The sequence below is a fragment of the Plectrocnemia conspersa genome, unplaced genomic scaffold, assembly GCF_051122295.1.
Source record: "Plectrocnemia conspersa isolate PC_06_02 unplaced genomic scaffold, ASM5112229v1 ptg000005l, whole genome shotgun sequence".
NCBI classification, from domain to species: Eukaryota; Metazoa; Arthropoda; class Insecta; order Trichoptera; family Polycentropodidae; genus Plectrocnemia; species Plectrocnemia conspersa.
In genome coordinates, this window is record NW_028277169.1 from 24,683,510 (window position 1) to 24,705,730 (window position 22,221).

A 22,221-nucleotide genomic window follows, 5' to 3' on the forward strand; every position below is an offset into this window, starting at 1 on the left:
AACAATATTTTAATTACACATATTTTTTTATACAACTTTTTAGAGACTTGTTGTATACAGCTGGTTAAATCTGGCGTCGTTCATATACTGTTTCGTATATTTGAAAGATGGGACAAATATGAGGGTCGTATGAGAATCAAAATTTGTTCTCATATATTACAGACTTTACAACACTTGTGCATTATCAGTGAGTTGCTATTAAAACACTATACAATATATTCCGTTAATGTGATCATATATTTTTTTAGAATCTGGAAGACGCACAATAGCTCTAAAGAAGCACATCCAGATTTTACAAAAGTTTTGCACGTGTTGTCCGGATGAAGACTTGTTCGATCGTCTTCTCAGCAAAGTGTGTTCAATAATATGCATATGTGTTAGTAATAAGTGTTTACCGGTGAAGCCATCAAGTCCGGCCGTATTTTCATTAACAAATATTTATAATGGTAAGTAATCTTAATTATTTCTAGTACTCATTAATTATATACTTCATTATAATTGTGATTTTAATAGATGATTCTAGTCTAAATCAAAAAGAACAAGATATCAATAATATGTCTGATAGTAGCTCGGAAGAAGAGAACACCACTGACAATGAATTTTCATTATCGAAAGGCGATAGTGAAGGTGGAAGTGATTCTGATTTTCTACAAGATAGAAGTAATGATGATAATTTCAAAAATTCGAATGAATTGCTTTCTGGTACAAATTTTAATTTTGTATTCCAATCGTTTCAACGAGACGTTGAAGATTTAAAACGGTAATAATAACTATATTATAAATTTACACATTCATATTATACATACTAGTAACGGTGGATCATTCACATAAACTGTGGAAGCATAATTTTTTGTCTGAATCAATATCAGGGAGAGGCGTTACCCTGCTTTGACTAGATCAGAAGTCGATGCCAAGACGTACCCGTTGGCGTCGGCATGTCAATACGCCCTCTGCTTTATTATCTCATATTACCATATAAAATATCAATTGTTGGTGTACAGCATGCAGTCACAAGTCATAGGTCAGATATCGGCTGACTCTCGGGATCGACCGACGAGGGGCTAACCTAGAGTCTTCATCATTCCAGAATCAAAACCTTACAATTCGTGAACCAAAGAATGAATGTCTTTGGAGCGCTTAACCTAATTCTTCTTGCGTCACGCCATTTCGTGTTATTTTTCTAACTAATATGGCTCTTTCTGCTTATGTGGAATTTTACGATTTTTTATTAACGTAATAAATGCTGTCACTGTAATTTATTTGTAATGTAGTTTTGCTTTCTTTTGGCGTGAGAATCTTAACTATATTTATTTCTCGTCAATAACTTATTTTTGTTGAGTAGATTTTATTTAGTAATATATTCATTTTTATCACTTTGTTCCCCCGAATATTCGTGCTTCATATCATTCTTGGACAAAAATGGTTCATTTTCACTTCTGCTTATTTAAAATAATATTTGATTTGCATATTATGGTCAAGATCAAATATCGCGCAATAAGGCAATTAGCTTGCCAATTTAGGACCTATTGTGTTATTGTTTAACTCTGCCTCCGGTACATCCCTTGGTAAAAGCATAACTTACATGTTTCCATTTATTGATGACCGTTCAATAAATATAAAGAATACAATAACAACTTACTGTTGCTAGGCTCGTGTCTCAAAACTTATGAAAAAATGCATTCAAAAAATGTTTGTTGTGGTAATTGATGATAATCGATAGCTTTCGAAAATCTGCATGACTATTATGCAATTCTTGGGTGCTTTGAAATGCATTTTGCATTCGTGTTTTGTTTAACCAAGCCTTTGTTGTAGCTTTTTAGAGGGCCATTGTTTGAACCCCCATAGTTTATCATATTTTAAAAATTTAGTCTGAGTAGCACCACTATTATTAACCTACATACATGCTTTAAATGGACTTTTATTCTAATCATAACTTCATAAAAATTTGTCCAAACGCTTAGCAACAAAAAGTCATTAAAAATATTTTGTTGATATTATTTTGTCCCAGTAAGTAATGAGAGAAAATACCAATTGTATATTTTTATTATTTCAAATAAGTAAATTATTGTGCGTGCTCATTACACATGTACTTAACTAATGTGACCAGACATCCTCTTTTGAACAGGATTGTCCTCCTTGAACAAAAATTTTCAAAAAGACCATTTTTTAGCTTCCATAGCAATCTGTCCTTCTTTATCCTCCTATAAGAAAAAATCCGAGATTGCTTTTTTATTTTTAATGTCCTTCTTTGGTATTTTCAAAATCTGGCCATCTTAACTTAACCTATAATTAAGAGTGACTTTCGTATGAGTATTGGCATTTTCTATTTGAATATTTTTTTTATCAGATTTACAACTTTACACACAGCTTCTTTCAAATCACAACTTATAAACCGCAATGAATCATGTATTAACATATAATTTTAAATATTTACACTTGTTGCTACTTCCAGATACAACACCTTCTTCAGAGAATTCAGCAGATTACAAAAGCAATTGCGTCTCGTCAAAAGCAACTCAAAAGGACTCTCAATGGATGACTACGGGGCCAATGTTACCTCTTCAAATTTCAGCATAAACAAAATGGATCATTCGGATCTATTACAAGGTTTACTCGTCAATTCAACTCCTTCGTTAATATACAACATGGAAAGTGAGAAAAAGCTGCGTACACAGCTAAAGTACAAAACTAACACAAACAAAATCAGAACTATAGGTAAAATACCGTGTGAATTGTAGTGAAAATGCACTCGTCACAGAAGCTCCATGCTTGTTTGTAAAAGGATCGTGTAACCCAGATCATTTACGCTAACTTAAATGTTTCATTCTATATTGCACAAAGTATTTGTTCAATCGTTGTTAATGTATGTATTGATAAATCTCTATTATTAAAGGTAACACCACATGCATGATGAAATTCCTGAGAGATAAAACATCATCTAACGCTCTAGACATCTATGTTTGTGTGGCGTCCAACGTGAAGAGTATAATTCCATTTGTGAAAGTTCCGTATCCTAATCTACACGGAAGCGAAGCCTTCTGTGAGCCAGAATATCTTAATAACGTCGAAAGGTCGACTTATAGGTATTGATTATTTACTTTAACTAGACTATTTAATTAGATTACTAAAATACAATGTACATTTTAACAATAGAAAGAAACTGGTGACCTGTGTTGAACGTGCAATAAATCCTGATTTACTGATGAACGAAGTAGTATACGATTTAGATACCTTATGTGGTGAAGATTCATCTAAATTGCAAGATAGGTGTGTATTTTAATTCAAGAATGTTATTTATATTACTTTGACAATAATCATTGATATTTTGGATCAGATTGTTGAGCAATAACGACGTTCAAAAACTCATGTGTCGACAATATCAACATAAAAAGCTAGAGTTTGAGTCTCGTTTTGAATCAGGAAACTTGAGAAAAGTCATACAGGTAATTCATTTTTAATTTTAATATATAAAAGTAGTTATTTATGTGTATTTTTATTATAGATAGGACCAAGGGAATATGATCTCATTTTAATGCCCGATGTCAACGCCAATAAAAGACACCTATGGTTCTATTTTGAAGTCAGTAACATGTCCAGCGGGTGCTCATATGTTTTTAATATAGTCAATTGTGAAAAATCTGATAGTCAGTTCAATTTTGGTATGAAACCAGTGATGTATTCAGTAAAAGAAGCTACTTTGGGAAGACCGGGTGATTATTTTATTACTTCATAATATATATATTTATTATTTTATTGCTTATTACATCAATTTTAGGATGGGTCAGAGCCGGTACAGATATATGCTACTACCGAAATTCTTATCAAATGACTCGTAATAAAACTTCTTCAAAGTGTTACTTAACTGTAACATTCACAATAGATTTTCCTCATTCTTATGACGTTTGTTATTTGGCATATCATTTCCCATATACTTATTCTCAAATGATGGTATGTGTGATTCAAATATTGTGTTTTTATTAATATTACTTTTAAGCATATACAAATTTCAGACAAACATTTGGTTGTGGTCTCGTAATCTCACTCCGAATATATATTTTCGCGCTGAGCCTCTCTGTCATTCACTCAACAGTAATGAAGTTCCTTTACTCACAATAACAGCGAATGATACCATAAATAATCCCATACAGGTATTTATCATTTATCTGAATTCTATTAATGCTTATATTATTTACTGATTGTTTTAATTATCAGGAGAGGGAAATTATATTTTTAACTTCACGTGTACATCCCGGAGAAAGTAATGCATCGTGGGTGATGGAAGGTACTCTTCAGTGTCTATTGGATCAGTCGCCACTAGCTGAACGTCTCCGGTCTCTATACGTGTTCAAAATAGTTCCGATGCTCAACATTGAAGGAGTCATAAATGGATGGTGAGTCTTTGTTTTGTTTTATTAATTTAAAAGTACATTTGATTTGATGATGATTTTATTGGTGAACAAGAATGTTTTCTTTGTCATACACAATACAAAAATATATATTTCATATATAATATAATATATAAAATATGCATCAAGCTTAATTTAAGCAATCCAGAATTATATTTGTTAAATATAGCAATGAAATTACTTATTCCATTATCACCGTTGTGTTTTAAGATTTTGGCAAGTTATCATTAATTTTATTTATATCAAATAAAACTTATCAATGATTATAATTGCCATAATCTTGATAATTTCATTGCCGTCATATAAATTACACGTCGATACTTATTATAGTCGTTTTGGATATCACTATACATGCTTTTGTAAGAAGTCTTCTTTTATTAATAATACAAAAGAAAAGTTTTTACATGCGTATAATAACTTGGAACTTCGCCTACATATTTGGACCCTAAATAGTGTCGTTTAAAACTTCTATTATATATCCCTCGTAGTCTTATAAAATCAGATTTTATATTATAATACTTATGTTCATAGTTAAGTCTATTTTAATTAACTATCGATCCCGTGCGGGATTTAATTTACGTAAAATACAATGTAAGTCTTAAAAGGTAGTGTCCTTGACATATTCACAGCTAAAATGAGAAATCACATTATTGAGATGGAGCAGCAAGCACCTTTCCAACAATCTTTTGCAATAATTCTGATTTGTACGTGGTGGCAATATCGGGTTCTATTGTTGATATGTATTCGTCTTCTGCGTTGTTATTGGAAGCGGCGGCGTACGCGTTGGGATCGTCACCCATTTGCAAGTCGGCGTTGTGGTGATACGGTCCCATGGTGGCCAATCCTTCGTCGTCGACGGAATTGTTAGGGTCGTTCGATAGCTGTGTAGGAGAGTCGTTGATATCCGTGTCTCCGTCATAAGTACTTGGTACCACGGTTGCCTCTTTCTCGCCCGACTGTCCCTGGTCGTCTTGCGTTCTCTCGTGATGTTTGATTCCCGAGTAGTGGCCGTCGATTTGCGGTGAGTTCTTGTGTGCCAAAGCGGAGGCTGCCTTCAAGTGAGGCGACTGAAGACCGTCTAAAGAACTGGGACGAAGTTTGCCTAGCAAGTCGTTGAGGGTGAAGTGTGTCGGTAGATGTTCTGAGCGTGGAGGAGGCGGTGAAGAGCTAGTCAAAGGTGTTGCTGTTGTCGTTGTCGTCAGAGAAAGAGGCTTTCTGTTAAAATACACAATTTGTTGTAAATGAATCGACGTCCAGTTCGATTCTCAGCCATCTTCACGTTATATTGTAGTATTAAAGCTACTATGATTGATTATTGTTATGTATTATTATGACGAAGTGGTTAGTTTAGAAGTTTGATAACGATATATACATAATATATATATTTGGCTGTTTTATAATCGAATGGCTGAGAATCATTTAACATGTGGCAAATTCATGATGAGATACCAAGCAAAGCTTTCTATTTCCATCCACCAAATTATACATGTTATTTCGAGTACAGTTTAGTTAGTAGAAATAATATTAACAATAGTGTTACCTAATGTTTAAAAAACAGATATTCCCATGAATGGTAAAATTGGTGGTTGGGTATTGAATATCGTCAGAGGCTAGATTCCATGCCTGATATTTCAAATGTTAATTGTGACATCGGTATCGATTACACTTGCTTGATATCACGCTATTATCATGAAGCCACACACAGATGTCATGAAATCGTTCGCAGCTTTTATGCGGTGCGTTTTAAGCTTTGACTGATGAGGCAGTTTTTTAGAATCTGGCCGCTGGTCATCGGAAGCTTTGACTTGTAGTATCTCACCTTTTTAGTGCTTTACCCCTGCGCCGATGATACTGGAATGGAGCCATAATTGTAGTAGTAACATCTGGTCTGTTCGCAGATAAAGTCCTTAATGTAGCCGCAGTGTTGTTTTTCCCAGTGGAAAGTCGGTCCTACTAATGCTACGCATCCGTTGCTCAAAATATTTTCAGTTCTGAAAAACACAATTCCAAAATGAATCATTTGTAGATACAATATTCGTATAATAAGTTATAAGAGCAATATTTTTAATGGGAGCTAAATATATATTATAATTTATGGCAAGAATGTGTTTAGTTTTTGTTTATTATTAGTTTGTATTTTGAACTTAGCCTAATGAATGTTGGGTTTGGTTAATTCGTGTTTGTTAAGTTTGGGTTTGCACGGAAAAATAAACGTTTCGCAGCAGTCAAATTGGGTTTCATAGACATTTTAGAACAGCATAAAATTATTCTCGCTAGTAAAAATATATATATGTATATATCTATTGGTGAAAATATATTTGGCCTTCACTAGTGAAAACATAGTTTCACTAAAAAATAAACATTCACTGTAACATTTATACATGGCATGTGAATAAATAATGATAAGTATATAAATGTACTATATACTACTATGGAAAAGTTGAAATCATATAATTTTATTAGCATTTGCCAGATAAATTATATTTTCACAGGTAAAAATATATATCTACCGGTGAAAAGGTATTCCGATATGATTTAAAAAAATATTTTCTGAATAGATTCGAGATTGTTTTTTTTAGATTTTTATTGAGGGATAACCCAAAAGTTTTTGATTTAGAATCAGGGACGTCATTTCAGTTTTTCTGGGGGTAGGGGCTAAAGTTGGCCAGTCTTTAACTTATCATTAACCCTTTGAATAGTATGTTAATTTATACACATTTGTTTATTTCTTAGTATACACCTGGGAGAGGGTTTAATTTTATGTATTTTTCTGTTGTTATTTATTTATTATTATTTTATATTGCATTTATAGTAAATTATAGAATACTTCAGTGATTATCAACGTTTTATTGCTTTGATTTATTTTACCATTTTTTTTGTATTAGTATGTTTCGTACTTTTCTATTATTAAATTTCGTCAATTAATTTTACATAATTTTTACATATTATTCGGCTTTTGTAAAAAAAAAATTGTATCCATTCAAAGGCTCTCAATATTTTTTTATAAAATTAATATAAAATATTTTTATGTTAATTTAATTTGTACACTTAAATTTATCAATATGGTTTTCTATATAAATCATTTACATTAATAAAAACTTTTAAAAATATTATTTAACTACTCTTTCTTTAAATTTCTTCAGTTGTATACGTAAATATATAGCTATCTGGAGTACCTCAAAAAAGTGAAAGATCAACCACCGTACATGTACAGCGATACCGTTCAAAGGGTTAAGGTTGGTAGCCTTATTATGCTGCTGAGGGAATTGTACTAAATAAAATAGTTTTGCAAAGCTAGTAGTATATAAACGTTATGTACCCATGTCGTGCTGTGCGTTGTGGTGCCGTACTTCCTTGCGGTACATTCAACGGATCCATGCTCGCCGCTTGGGTCGGAGGTGATGGGTTCGATCCCGGCAGAACAGATGCCAAATCTTCGTTTCGCTTCATGTAGTTGAACGTTGCGTTGAACGGAAGTCCCGAGCTCATCCACAGCAGCATATCAGTGCCCAAATTGTTACCAGAAGTCCAGAAGTCGTACTTGCCAAAACCTGAAATAGTTGTTCATCAATGGAATTTGTAGACAAAAAAAACATGTTCCTACTATTGCTGTGTGTACACAATGTTTGAGTGAATGCAAGATACCCGATGCCCAGGAATTTGTGTACGAAACATGTGCGTTGAATAGATGCAGGTGCCACGCTCGAGCGACAATCGATTGTGTCATTTTTAGAAAGTAATCTGGTGCGATGTTGAAATCGGGAGCGATTTGGTTACCCCTGATCGGCCATCCGAGTGTCGTTATTTTATAGAGGACGCTTTAATCGAATGTGTTGCGTGTAAGAGTTTAATGGGCCCTATTCTCGCACAATGTGCTAATATTAGACACACATAAGGAGTGAAAAAATGGATATTATCAATAGTAAACTAATTTGGATATTATAATATTTTCGTTTACGATATTTAAATAGATATTTCAAAGCTCATAATGATGAAAATCATTATATTGACATAGAAATTTCAGACATTTCATGACGCCAGAGCTCACCATTCGAGTTTTGTTGCTTCAGCAAATAGATTTTATGTTTTATATACTATAAAAAGTAGTACATTTTCCGGTCACAGTACTTTTTTCAAATATGACTCATGAACTTCTTGCATGGACAAACTCTTTTCTATGCAGCGGTATGAAAATATGCAGCTCTTGTCAAACATTTAAAAATATTTGTACAATTTTATTTTTTCACAAAAAAATGCTATGATACTTTTTTCGAGAAATTTTCTGATTTTTGAGATGAAAGTTCACAAAATATAAATTGACCGGGAAGCGCTTTTAAAGCATAAGAGGTGATTTTTTGCAATTTACATGACTTCAAAAAATCATAAAATATTTTTACGAAATGATGTAATAATATTATCATAAAGCGATAAAAGTTTCTGACTTCTATGAATTGTTATAACATGTATGCTCTTCTTCATTAAAGTTCTTACTATTTATTGAGCATAGCACTGAATATAGAGTCCTTCGCAATCTTAATCACGCTTTAATGTATTTTTAATAACAATCCCGATCGCCGAGATTCCTGTCTCGGCAGCTCCTCATTATCTTTATTGCCGGTTACTTTATATCAACGGCGACTGGTCGAGGGTCAGGATCTAGTCTGCCAGCAGCAGCAGGTTATGCATGCGTCAACAAGCAACGAGATGCACGCCGGGTGCAGACCCTGAAGCGGCTTTTTGCGGCCCGACGCGCGTAATGAAATAATGATGTAATAATGGCGACGGGCGCGGGTTAACGCCCGAGCCTCGTGTGCCTCTCTTCTCTTCACTCACCGGCGTTGGAGAGGTACGTCGTGATGGAGTCCGCCTTTTCCTTAGTCTCGAATGACACCAGCTGTAGACCCAGGGACCTGAGGACAAACGCACATTGTTTAGTAACCACAATGACAATGATGAACGAATTGATTCCGATTCTGGAGCAGCGGCTCGTTAAGAATGTTAAGACCATGCTTTGGAGAATGATTGATATTCATCATCTGAAAATACTCACTATACTTACTTGGTGAAATTCTTTTGCAAAACTGTGTCATGATCACAGCTTTATGCAGAGCCGAATCCGGCTCACCGATATATCAACTCAATCTTTTTCTTTAAATAAAATGTCAATTTCACAAAATATGCTGTTTTCCAAAGATTAAATGGTACTTCAGTTAAAAATGCTTATGAATGAAATATAAAAAAATACTAAACGAGTTTTAGGAATAAAAAACAGTTTTGCGGAATTTGCTATTTTCATTCACAAAAAATACATTTTTATTAAAAAATCGCCTAAACAAAAATAAACACTTTTTGTGATAAATTATTCAAATAAGTCTCCACATTTCCTTTACTTGCATACCTAAAAAATCACACTTTGTGTAAAAAATCACCTGCACCATCTATAAATATAGCTTTTAAGTAAAAGATCTATAGAATTTACAAATATTCGATTTTCGAATATCGAGACTGTTTGTATTGCATCAAGTGTTTTAAACTTTGAAGCAGTACGAAGTTTTATTTTAATTATACCTGTTTCCGTAAAGGCTACAAACTGATATGCTAAAAAATATGACCATACTAAATTAGCTTAGACCAAGTTTAAATTAAACATTTGCTATAATTAAAAATAGATTAAAAATTCAATACCAGCCGTTGAAAAAGTCCACAGCTGCACAATAATAACTCAAACTTAAAAACATAAGTATTTTTTTCTATTAATTACATTGTTGGCTATACGTTGTTACGGCTTTTAAAAATATGAATTCCGCAAAATAAAAAATAAGCAATTGGGCTGTATGTAGGTTCCTCAAAAAAATATTATAATAAAATAGTGTATTTGAGTAGCACATGTGGTCATTGTACTCGAGTGACTAGTGCCGCTCCAAAATCCATAGTCCGTTATGCGCCTTTATTATATTTCGAGACAATGAATGCAACAAAAAACTGCTTTTACGCCTTCGAATAATATTTGCAAATAAAATGTTTATCGACGGTGTATACTATGAGAGAAATTTGCAGAATTCGTTCGTTGAACAAAACAAAATGTTGGAAAGGTCCATCCTTTATTATCGTTTAACGCTTATCTCAAAAACAGGCATGCGTCGCAAATTTTTGTATAGTTCGCATTACGTTTTTGTATTTTTTATTTCAAAATGCATAGATTTTACTTCAGTCAGTTCAATAATTCGATTGCGGTTAATTTATTTTTAGTTATTAAAGAAAAAAGATCAAAAAGTATGTAATGATAAATTAAACATTTTTCCTTTGAAAGCCCTCACTGATTATTAATTTGCACAGCCTTGTGTTATACATATTTTATTAAATTCAAAAAATAAATAATTATTATTAACCAATAATTATATTTTAATTAAATAATATTTTATAAGCAATTAATTTATTTTAGCACTAATTGTTTAAATAAATTACTATCATATAAAAAATGTTGATTAAATTACATTCGATAGCAGTATTTTGGCTTACAGCCTATATTTTTTTGTATGATCTAGAAGGATTTATGTTACAAAATAGCATAACATTTTTATATTGTTATCTGAGGAGATCGTTCTTGAGATTTATTTACCATATGTAATTGCGAAAACGATATTTTAAATTTAAAAGGCACGCCGCTCAGTATTTTTGCTAATTTTAGCACAGTTAAAATTGTAGTCTCAATTACATTTGTGACGTACAAACTAGTTCCTTTGCATAATCAAGATGGATCCATGTTACGAAATAGCGTAATTTTTTTTGTATTCCAAAATCAAACCAAAATCGATATGCTTTAATATTTACCTCAACAACTTTTAGAGATTGTCCCTGAGAACAATTTATGATCATCTGCGCAAATTGCAATATTTTAAAGTTAAAAGACACGTCAGTCGATTCTTTGCATTTAACACAGCACATGTGTTGAGGCACAAACTACTTGATTGCATGATCTAGGTATATCAATGTTACGAAATAGCATTTTTGAAGCTCCAATCTTTGAAACCAAATTAGTGGAACCCTTACTATTAAGCACAGTATTTTGTACACACACGTACGAATCAGAAAGAAAAAAAAAAAATCATTCACGGTTTACTATGTATTAATATATTATAACTGTAAAAATGGCTATACCTGTAAATATAGGTTCCAAATTAATTAGCGAATGTATTTTAAAAATTAGGTTTTTAAAATATATAATAGACAATAAACAGCAAAGAAACTAACGCCAATTAGGAGTACTCCCTTTAAAGGCAATCCTAATTAGGCGCCACTACCTTAACTGTAGAACCATAAATTCTGCAATGCATTTCTAATTCAGTACGAGTCTTTTAAAGTTCGAGTTCAATGATTTACTAATGTGCTATAAACATATGACTCACATTTCTACTCAAGCTATCTTTGTAAAAAATTACTTAAGAAAAGGTTTTAGCTGATGTTTTTCAGTCTTTTTGAAAGTTCAATGGGTCATTTTCTTTTCCCTGTTCGGTTCACGGAAGTTCAAAGACTTACGGCATCCGCCAAATTAATTCATTATCACAACAAACAAACGGCACCGAATCATAACGGGTGTCGCGGACGAAAGACTCACCTGCAATACTGGTACGCCAAGAAGTAATTAAGCTCGGGGCTGTAGGGGTTCATGCGCGATATGAAATACTGCACACCGTCCAGCTGGATGGTCGTTATCCTTTGACCTGCAACAAACAATGGAGACGGCGTTGTAATGCTAATGCCTTCGCATTGAAACCATTCTGTGGTTAAGCCGGAGTCGTAAAGCGCTTTGTTTTCCCGTCGCGATGGTAGTGACCTAACCTTTATATCTAGACGCCGGTGTTGTCCGAGGCGAACCAGCGCCATAATAGGGAATACGACCAAATAGGCCGTATTCCAGATAAGGATCTCTGGATGTGACTTAGGACTCGCCGTTTGCCTTCGTCACGATCGCTGATTTATTCGCATGGTATGGATAAGAGTAAAAAACTATCGCCGAGGGACATTCGTGACCCTGACGAGGTCAAGACGTGAGGTTGAAAGGGTCAACCCCCTCGTGGCGCCTTCGTTCGTTGGCTATTCCTCGATCTTCGCCTATGTACCATAACCATATACGAGGCGTGTAGAAATAAAACAGCAAAACGGCACGCATCCAAGACGCTCCTGAGGCTATAATTCATACCTAAAGTTATGGCTGCATAATTTGCTCTAGCGTCCTAATCTGATTTTGACCCTCAGACGTTCTGGGAATACATGAATAAATTTCGTCTTAATTAATTTTCAAATTCCATCCAGCAAAAACTTCAACACGAATCCCGAGAAAAAATGCGTTTATCGCTAATAGTAATTCACCTAACACCTATGATATGATGTACCACAAAAAGAAGATGATTCTTCCAATCGTTTTTTGTATCACACAAACAATGGCAAATAGCTCTAATGTATCAGGAAGTGATTCTCGCCAAATTGCCTAAACCATGTGAGGGTACTTACACATAATATGTTACATGACAAGCGTACCTACACAATTTATGTATTGTACATACTTCACCGCCGGAACTAATCGCGGCAATTCTTTGACTTGACCGTTTTTTATATTATAATATTTATATCTCCTTCATCATCATTTGCGACGGTGGGAAATTATTACATGGTGGCGTAATTACATACAACGCAGGTAGGGTTGCCAAGAAGTCGCAGTAGATCGAGTCCAGCCCTTATCTGAACAATGAAATTTATGCGCATAAGATTCAGGACGATGCGAATGGTAGCTGGTATTTAAATAAGGGCCGCAGTCTATCTAGATGATTTATATGACTGTGATTTAACCAGATACGTGTGTTCCGATGCAATGGAAGCAACTGCCCTTATTGTTTCCAACAGTTAAAGGCACAATTGCAGCGTCATATAACAATGATTAACATTGAAAATGGTGGCAAGATTATAAGACTGGATCATAAAGAATCTGAAGGCAGATGAGGGCATGACTTTTGCTATTATAACTACTTGTAAATTAAAGTTTCCAACTTAGATATTCTACGAAAAACATTAATTTTAGTGGGATTTTTAAATCTATCTACTTTTATAGCTTAAAATCACCGTGTTTTTTTGTGTGTGGTGTAGTTTAAAAGTCGCTATTAAATATTGTAAATGGCGAGAGACATATAAAAGTCTGCGATTTAAAAGATTATTTTCTTAGCCTGTATGCCAAGAATGATCAAAAGCTTTGGCAACGTCCAGGAAAATTGATCCTGTGGATATTCTTCTGTCAAAGCCTGTAAGACAACTTTGACAACTCGATGTAGTTGAACGGTAGCGGAATTAGATCGCTTAAAACTAAATTGTTATTCATTGTTATTTATTTAAACGTATTCGAGTACTTTATTTTGTCTGTGCCATGTTCATGAAGAACTATTATATCCACTTAAGAGACGAGCTAATAATGTTTAAAATGTAACTGATCGGTGGAAAGATTCTGTTAGTTATGGAGTCAATTTCAGATGAGGAAGTTGAGAGTAAGAGTAGTCACAGGGTTTTGCAAGGTTATTCATTATTACGTTTAAGACAAATAAACCTTGTTTTAAATGGTAAATGTGCGAAAGTATAATATAGGGATCTCCACCTCTCTTTGGCGTTCCTCCTTCGTTCATGCTTTAACAATGCACGCTCAACCCACCCTTTTTATGGTTTCATGATTCATCTTAAACCTCTAAATACAATCATCTTTATTTTTTTAATTCATTGCGCTTAAACACAGCAGTATTTTATTCGGTGTCAAAAAAACTAAAACTGCTATTTTAATTCAAGAAAATATCAAGAATAATTTAGCCGGATGATTTCAGATATATACCTAAGTAGTAATTGCTTTTTCATTATCTCATCTCCGTCCTTGATTATATAATCACAAATAATAGAGATGCGCTTAAAAGTAGTCTCATGCCTAAAATGATAGTTAACGTTAAGGTTACATCAATCAAATTCGCAATTCATTACGACCATAAGAGTTCACGGTCACTATGTGGTTTGTGTTACGTAATAATGTAATGGCACCCCACAAGTATACGTTAATGTGTATATTAAATGAATCGAAGACGCTGTTCAGGATCAACATTATCCACACTTTAACATGTTGAATGTTCGAAGCTCATGCGATTTACGATCGTTTTCGAGCGCAAAGTGGCTTTTATTACGTGCAAACATGCAACGCGTATAAGTTTATGAAAGACTGATAAAAAATATATTCAATCCCGTATCGGTAAGATCACGTCTTCTTGACACAAATGCCAAAGGAGCGCGACGATGTGTCATCACTTCCCCTTCCGACAGTCATTTTGGAAGTCACGGCACGTGACCTGAACGCTAAATGTGTCTTCTGTCATTTATCGTATTATTATTACAGTTTGAGTCAAAGACGTGCTTGGGTGCACACTGTCGAATTTGGGTGTTGCACCTTATGCAACGCAACGACTCCCATATACAAAAAGAAAGAAAGCTAAAAATGATACGATCTCAAATTGGTCGCCGAAGGAACCCAACTGTTCAAACAATCCACTAAATCGCTGTCTTCCTTCGGATTATTGCTACAACCGTGAGAACAGTAATTAAACCCACACTTTGCTCTAGTGATATGCCCTTGTCGTGTGTGCAATTTTAAAAGTCACCCACGAGTCTATCCATGATAAAACGTGCTTGTTTTTTGTGGATGTCTACTTCTAGAATATCATCATATACTGCTGTTAACTCTAATGCTTTTACTATTAAATATATATATTTAACAACGGCCCAAACAAACTGCGTTGCAGAACTCCATCATTAAGAGTTCATTATTTAGTGCCTCATAGCTTCGATCTTTCAGGTTTGAGCGTATTAAAAATACCGTATCAAAGACTTTTTCAATATCAAAATGAGCCGGTGAATTAATGACCGTTTTTCGCTAAAACCAAATTACTATTTAAGAAAGATTAATTAAACGCGATCAGACTGTTGTTTCATATTTTAATTATTTACTATATTTAATATCAGGCCAACATAAGCAAAGAAAAAGTGTAAAATATTGGTTTTAAGAATTGCTATTTGATAATTGTTTTAACATAAGTTAAGACAACTATTAGAATACTATTTTCATTTCAAGATTTTTTTAAAGGCTTAGGTGGGAATCTGGAACCACTGCTAATGTTGAAAAAGTTTTGTCTGCTGTTAAAGAATCTGCAATTTTCACCCGAAAAAACAGGGAGATAATTTGAGGGGGTCAGATAGAGGCATTTCCCTTCCCCTCCTTTGAATTTTTACAGAAAAATACATGCAATCAAATTAAATATTATTAATCTTAATGAAATCAAAACATTAAAAAAACGACCACTGGCTAACGAACTTTAGTCATCCACTTGGAAATAGCTGAAATGACGTCCCTAATTCTAAACCAGAAATTTTCGGTTTTTGCCTCAAAGAAAATATAAAAAAAACAATCTCAAATCTATCCCGAAAGTATGTTTTTAAATATACATTTTCACCTGTAGATATATACAATACTTTTAACAGCAAAAATTTAATTTATCTGGCAGATTCTAGTAAAATGATATGGTTTGAACTTTTCCATAGGTAGTAATATATACATTTACATACTTATCACTATTTATTTACCTGCAATGTATAAATTTTACAGTGAATGTGTATTTTTCAGTGAAGTCATATTTTCACTAATGAAATCCAAATACATTGTCACCAGTAAATATTCTACTAGCGCAAAATATTATTTAACTGAAAATGTATATGAAAGTAAATTTGACAGTTACGAAACGTCCATTTGCTGTTCAAACCCAAACCTAACCTACAGGAATTAACTAAACACAATTTAGGTCAAGTTAAGTCAAACAAAAAGAAAACATTAGGCTTACTGTACTCAGTGATTCCCATATAAATGCAGCTGTGAAATAAAGTGTGTTATATTTTACACATTTGTGATATTTTTTAAGAATTGAATTAGCTCATTATTATAGATTTTTTATATTATTCCGTGAGATTAGGAAAACTTCGATTGATCAATCGGGATTTAAGCGCTACATTACTTTTATTCACACTACATAACACTCGTCCGAACCGGCATTGCCGCGTGTCAGGGCTACATTCTCACTTGCTCGCACCAACCTTGCTGTGTGCTAGAGCAACATCTACATATTCGCAATGCCAAGTTCTACGTCCTTCCTTTAAGTTAAATTTCACAAAAATCGCTAAGGGGAGAGTACCGTGGATACCGATGTATTTGGTTAGCTAGCACACCGGCAATAATATTTTAGAGCAACACTCTTGACGAATTATCCAACTGACACAATAACCTTGTTTGTAAATGTATAAGCTTGTCAACCTTGCCAAATAATAATCACTAATTCCGATCTCCCATATACGTTGAAAAACACTAGGGTGACGAGCCCAGGTCTTTCGTGTATTATTTATCAACTGATCAATATTTTTTAATGCAGTGAGGATCATAGGATTGCGTGAGCTGAAGTTTAAAAGAATGCATGTATTCTTATTATATAGATAATACGCGTTGTTATTAAAGCAAATGAAGAAGTAGTAGCTGTTGGTTTATGACTTGGTTAATTATGAATATGTCGTGTAAGCATATTGAACTCCCAATACAAAGAACTCTCACTATATGATATTATAGAAGTTAATAAGCAAGACGTGAAGCTGAAGAAGCTGGATCATCACGATCACAGTCATTAAGTTGACTTATTGAGGCTAGACTGAAGGTTTAAATTTTAAAAGAAGCTGTTAAATTACGTATGATAGTGGTTGTCAATAACCAATTAGGTCACTTTACTATTTTGTGATTATTTATGTGTAAAATATACACAAGGAATGCGCTGTGCGGTCAAATATGCATCTGAACCTTTGTTTTAAATCATCATCTAAAGGTTGAGCATACCTGTGCGCTAAAAATAACCACGCGAGCGTTCTCCTTGAACGTGTCCTGTCTACGGGCAACAAACAGCAACCCTCGAGATTGTTTGCTCAGCGGCGACAGCAAAAACGTGACTGCATACACAATATATAAATCCAAGATCCGAGTTGCATTCCCGTCGGTTTCCACCTTTTCAGGTATGCGCAATATAATAAGAAACTTTGGACTCATTTTCGTATTTTTATCAACCTTCAACCAGCAGCGTCGATAAATAATTATCGATGCAAATCGCTACACTGTTATGCATACAAAAGATTCACACGCACCCGTGTAATAAATCGTTTTATCAAATGTCCGCAAAGTAGTAACAATGCACAATGGGTCAAGATTTGCTCTCCTCGTTAACGATTTATCGATGTTCAGGATTCGCGTCGGTTAATGATGCGATGCCGAGAGGCATCATAGTTATTATTACCTGTTGCGATCGGCACCCTTTCTGGTTTCGGATCTCAATTAAGAGGATCCAGGAGCTCGTTTTACCCTCGTCACTTGGACGTTAATGCATAAAAAATAATAACGTAGCATTCGTTGTAATTTAATTAACCCGTTGCGTGCCGGCCGCAGATGGATTTAAATCGAAAAGGGATACAATGACGAACGATACAAACGTACATGCCAAGATTGAAAATTGACACAGAGACAGCGCTCATGTTATGTGAATTGTTATTAATCTTGTGGAATTTTGCGAAGTAAAATGTGCATTATTGACTCTTTAAAAAGAGCACTGTTCTGGGATCAAATACCTGCACAAAAATGGCTTCAAATCAAAACTAATTCGTGCGGACACAGTTGCAATATCATAAAACATTAATATGATTCACGATATGATCTTAAATTGTTGATCAGAAATGTGTTCAATCCATTAGTCTGAATCAAAGTACCAGGCAAAACAATAATGATACTGTCCGCTGGCGAAGTGCTTGTTTATATTTTTAGGACGAGAAAGGTATATTTATTGTAAAACATAGTTACTATAAAACATATAATAGATCATATCAATTGTAAAACATAGTTAAGAATATATTCAAAAGCTTTGAAGTATGCTTATTTTGGTCGAATTTTAGCTGAGGCAAAATTTGGGCGGCGAGCTTTTCCATATTTTTCCGCGTGTGGTTGTAAAAAACAATAATCTTTTTTCCAACCTCAATCCATCCTACTGCTTTCCCGTTCGATTAGTCAGGTATATTGTTACGTCGCGTATGTCAAGTCGTTATACAACATTAAATAAAGATAAGGCCATCTTTAGATTATGATCTTTTGTCGCTTAAGATCTGCCCATCACACATGGCAACGCCATTCTTCTCAGACCCCCCGGAAAGAGTGTGGCACCTGTCCATCGGTCGCCAGATAGAATAATATCGCGTCTCTTCTTCTTCATGGCATTTTTTTCTTTTCGTCATTTATTCTCCACCGCGATATACGAACGTGATGCCCTCGGGTTACATCACCACGGCGGCAGCCATTAAATTGTGATGCCCCGGCCGGAATAATTACGGGCTCACGAGGAGAGATATAGTAGTAGAGAAACGGAAAAAAAGAAGAGCAAAAGGCGCTCTCTGTACGTGCACGGTGCGTGCCGTTGCATAACGCGAGAGTTCGATCCTTGAACTTGGCCGAGCTGAATCGCACAAGTGAAGGTATTTGCTCTTGAAATTATCGAGCTCTACCAAGGGGTGCGACGATTTGCTTTTTCTTACTGTGCTTAGTCTATTTGGTATTTTCATTGTTAGTAACACGACTGAAATCGCGAAATGTTTCAAATACATAGACATAGTAAAATGTCTATTAAAAAAAATATTTTTTTGTACACATTTCTTAATTTAATAATGATAATTTGCTCTCAAACAATTCTTTATAAAATTTATAAGATCTTGTTAGAAATTTATTTCAATGAATGAAAGTGGCATATGTCAAAAAACACAATATTACAGGACAGTGACAATAATAGACATTGGATTTGTTTGAAAAACTCGAATTTATTTATTTTCATTTCTGATAAGCCCATCTCTCGCATATTATGGAATCAACCCTATATATCTAACTTTAATATGATTTTGTTTCGCACTTTATTTTATTATTTTGAATATACATTCTAAAAATAATTAAACTATTATCTAATTTATATGACACCTATCTTTTACTAATAAATATTGTTTAATTTATTAGAATTATAGAATACATTTTTATTAAAAATGTTATCTTTTAATACATTTAAAATGTAAAAATTTCAGTGTTTTAAAAATTAAGACATTTTTGATCAAATTTTTATATTTTGAGTAATATCACTTTCAAAAAGCCATGTTTTAAATTAAGTATGATTGTTTTAAATAAGAATAAAAATTCATTCTAGATATGTACTAGGTACATAAATTAAAGATAGATTTTTATAAATAACTCTTAATACTTTAAGATAAGATTTGTATCATTTTCAATGATAAAGTAATGGGAGTATATTCTAAACATTGTAAAATTTAAAATCAGATTTTGTAACAAAAGTAAGACTTAAGTAAGATTAAAAATCTGAATAACTTCCTTGAGAAAAAGACGGAAAAATATTTACTTCCAAAGCCCATTTTAAATTTTGAATTCAATATGATTTTATTTGCTATTTTTCTTGAAATTTAAAATAATAATGTCAAAATAATTGGAGTTACATTACTTTCAAAGAACAAGTTGAGCGTTCTGGTTGTAAATATTGTAAGATTCTTTCAAATTAACTCGATTTACAATCGTATTATGTAACAAAAATAAAACTTTATTGTAATCACAATACATGACTATGGTATATAGATAAGTGTATTTAACATTAGAAGTACTTTTTTTTTAAACATATTAATATACTGAATTACTTGCTTGAGTTTTAAGTTTTCTTACAATACTTACATTCAAGTTTTATTACAATACTTTAAAAGATCAAGATAGTCGTTTCTGTTCTAAATATTGTAAGCTTGTTTCGAATCAGCTCGATTTACAATCAGATCATGTAACAAAAATTTGTTGAAAGCATAATACATAAGTTTAGTATTGAAAAATGTGAGGCATTTTTTAATGAAAAAATATTCAAATCGAAATTGATTTAATTTAATTTTTAATTATAAATCCACCTTGATAATAAAAAATACGAGTATGTATTTGGGAATTGCATCTAATACCACATATGTATATACCACAGTGGCGCGTTTAAAAGTATCCCTTAAATATGTTTAACTATGTATTTTTAAATACGCATTGAAATGTGTATATCACAGTATCTCATATCTATGAGAAAAATGCGGTAAATAATTGTTATCAGTACCTAGTTTTTCACTGAAATTTTCTGTTGTTAATAAATATGATTTGATTGATAAGATATTACAGCGATTCAATCTGTATATTATATGTTCGGTCTCGCAGTCAACTAATTCGTATTCGTCACCTGTCCGCAGCGACTAATTACGTATTCGTCCTAAGAGGAAGTGAGGATACGAGCGCCGCCGCCAAATCGAGAGACGCGAGAGGAAAAGCTATATAAACTAACGTGTCCGGATAATTGTTTTTTATCAATATTAGAAATGCGCGACGCGTTCCGAGAACCTCTATTGTTTCTGTGAGGGCTAGCAGTCGAAAAAATAAATATACACAAATGTGCATATATTAACGTAGGTTCGCGAGTATCGTTTATCTTTATTCACCTGCTGCCGGTAGGGCCACCGCGGCGAGGGCCAACAACACTAGCACTGGGAAGGCGCGCATCCTGTCTGCGTTACTTGGGAAGCTCTGGAAGGTCTACTAGACAACCACTGCGCGTAAACGTCGACGAACGAACACACAGCGCGCCGACGAATCGTTCCTTTTTATATTTCGTACGTGCGTCTCCCGCCACTCCAGAAACGTGCGCATGCGCAACGGAGTAAGTCCCTCTCCGCGCGCCTCTCGCCCGCTCGGCGGCAACAGAAAAATTTTCATCTGATGTACTGTTGAGGAAATTATTGTTGAATTTCAGGTTTCAAGACTATTGTTTGATACTTATAATAGTGTATTTTAGTGCGATTTAAATTGTTTTAAACACAAATTATTTATATTTTTCCTTTTCTGGGTTAAACATATATACTTATACAGTTCTAGAAATATCGGAAAACGTATTAAAAAGTTTGCTTTTATTATTTTGGATGCATGATTTGATAGATAATTGATAATTTCCATGAAGATCAGTAATCTCCATTTTAAATTTAATTAGATAAGTGAAGATGCAGACACTATTATTTATATAATATGTACTGTGCGCTGCGACTAGATAATTTTTCACTGTATTTTTGTCATATTTTTTAGTCGAACGTGGATTTAATGAGGCCATAAGTTTTTTTTTAATTAATGTTAGGAATCTACTGCAAAAATTATGGAGATTTAATTCTGTTGTTGACACAAAAAGAGCCTAATAAATATAATATATACAGCACAAATTGATAGCACATCAATATCATCTTTCTCATTAAAGATTATTTTTTTATTTTACTTCTTTGAATAATAATAGTATGCAGTTTTTTGTGCTTATGTGAAATTTATTTTTTGCTATTTTAATATAGTTAAAAATTTACTGTTGACCTTTGCATGTGTAGTATTTTATAAATAGTTAATAGTATAAAATAAATAAATTCAGTATATGTTTAATATGTTTTTTACATACAAAAATTATTTTTAATTAAAAAATACACTTAACTACATTTTGATCATATTTAAAAATTATAGGTAATTTATTATTAGTTAAAATAGATTTCATAATAACTAATGTGTTTTGCAGTTCCTAGATAATGGTCTCATACCTGCTTATCTATTTATTTATTTTAAATCAATAAT

General features: G+C 33.3%; 2 protein-coding genes across 6 annotated transcripts in view; one reads left to right on the forward strand and one right to left on the reverse strand.

The window, feature by feature from the left end:
• The window catches only part of LOC148235265 (cytosolic carboxypeptidase 1-like), an 89,850-nt gene that overhangs the window by 29,727 nt on the left and 37,902 nt on the right, over window positions 1-22,221 (forward strand). For 2 of the 4 annotated variants that reach the window (XM_088186014.1, XM_088186013.1), the window contains exons 9-19: window positions 44-187; window positions 249-446; window positions 514-760; window positions 2,453-2,715; window positions 2,894-3,083; window positions 3,154-3,267; window positions 3,335-3,443; window positions 3,503-3,710; window positions 3,776-3,948; window positions 4,011-4,148; window positions 4,213-4,391. In XM_088186014.1, coding sequence (XP_088042140.1) covers window positions 44-187; window positions 249-446; window positions 514-760; window positions 2,453-2,715; window positions 2,894-3,083; window positions 3,154-3,267; window positions 3,335-3,443; window positions 3,503-3,710; window positions 3,776-3,948; window positions 4,011-4,148; window positions 4,213-4,391 — 1,963 coding nt within the window. The remainder of the gene's footprint in view (window positions 1-43; window positions 188-248; window positions 447-513; window positions 761-2,452; window positions 2,716-2,893; window positions 3,084-3,153; window positions 3,268-3,334; window positions 3,444-3,502; window positions 3,711-3,775; window positions 3,949-4,010; window positions 4,149-4,212; window positions 4,392-22,221) is intronic. The other 2 variants (XM_088186015.1, XM_088186016.1) reach the window with 2 other exon arrangements.
• On the reverse strand, window positions 4,762-21,212 carry nw (narrow). 2 transcript variants are annotated; one of them, XM_088186017.1, is made up of 6 exons: window positions 21,060-21,212; window positions 12,022-12,127; window positions 9,240-9,316; window positions 7,726-7,957; window positions 6,242-6,397; window positions 4,762-5,621 (listed from the first exon to the last, which is right to left on the reverse strand). In XM_088186017.1, exons 1-6 carry the CDS (start codon window positions 21,118-21,120, stop codon window positions 5,054-5,056), a joined length of 1,200 nt encoding a protein of 399 aa, XP_088042143.1. In that variant the 5' UTR covers window positions 21,121-21,212; the 3' UTR covers window positions 4,762-5,053. The 2 variants fall into 2 exon arrangements, with proteins under 2 accessions (XP_088042143.1, XP_088042144.1); XM_088186018.1 differs by having other exon boundaries at window positions 6,226-6,397.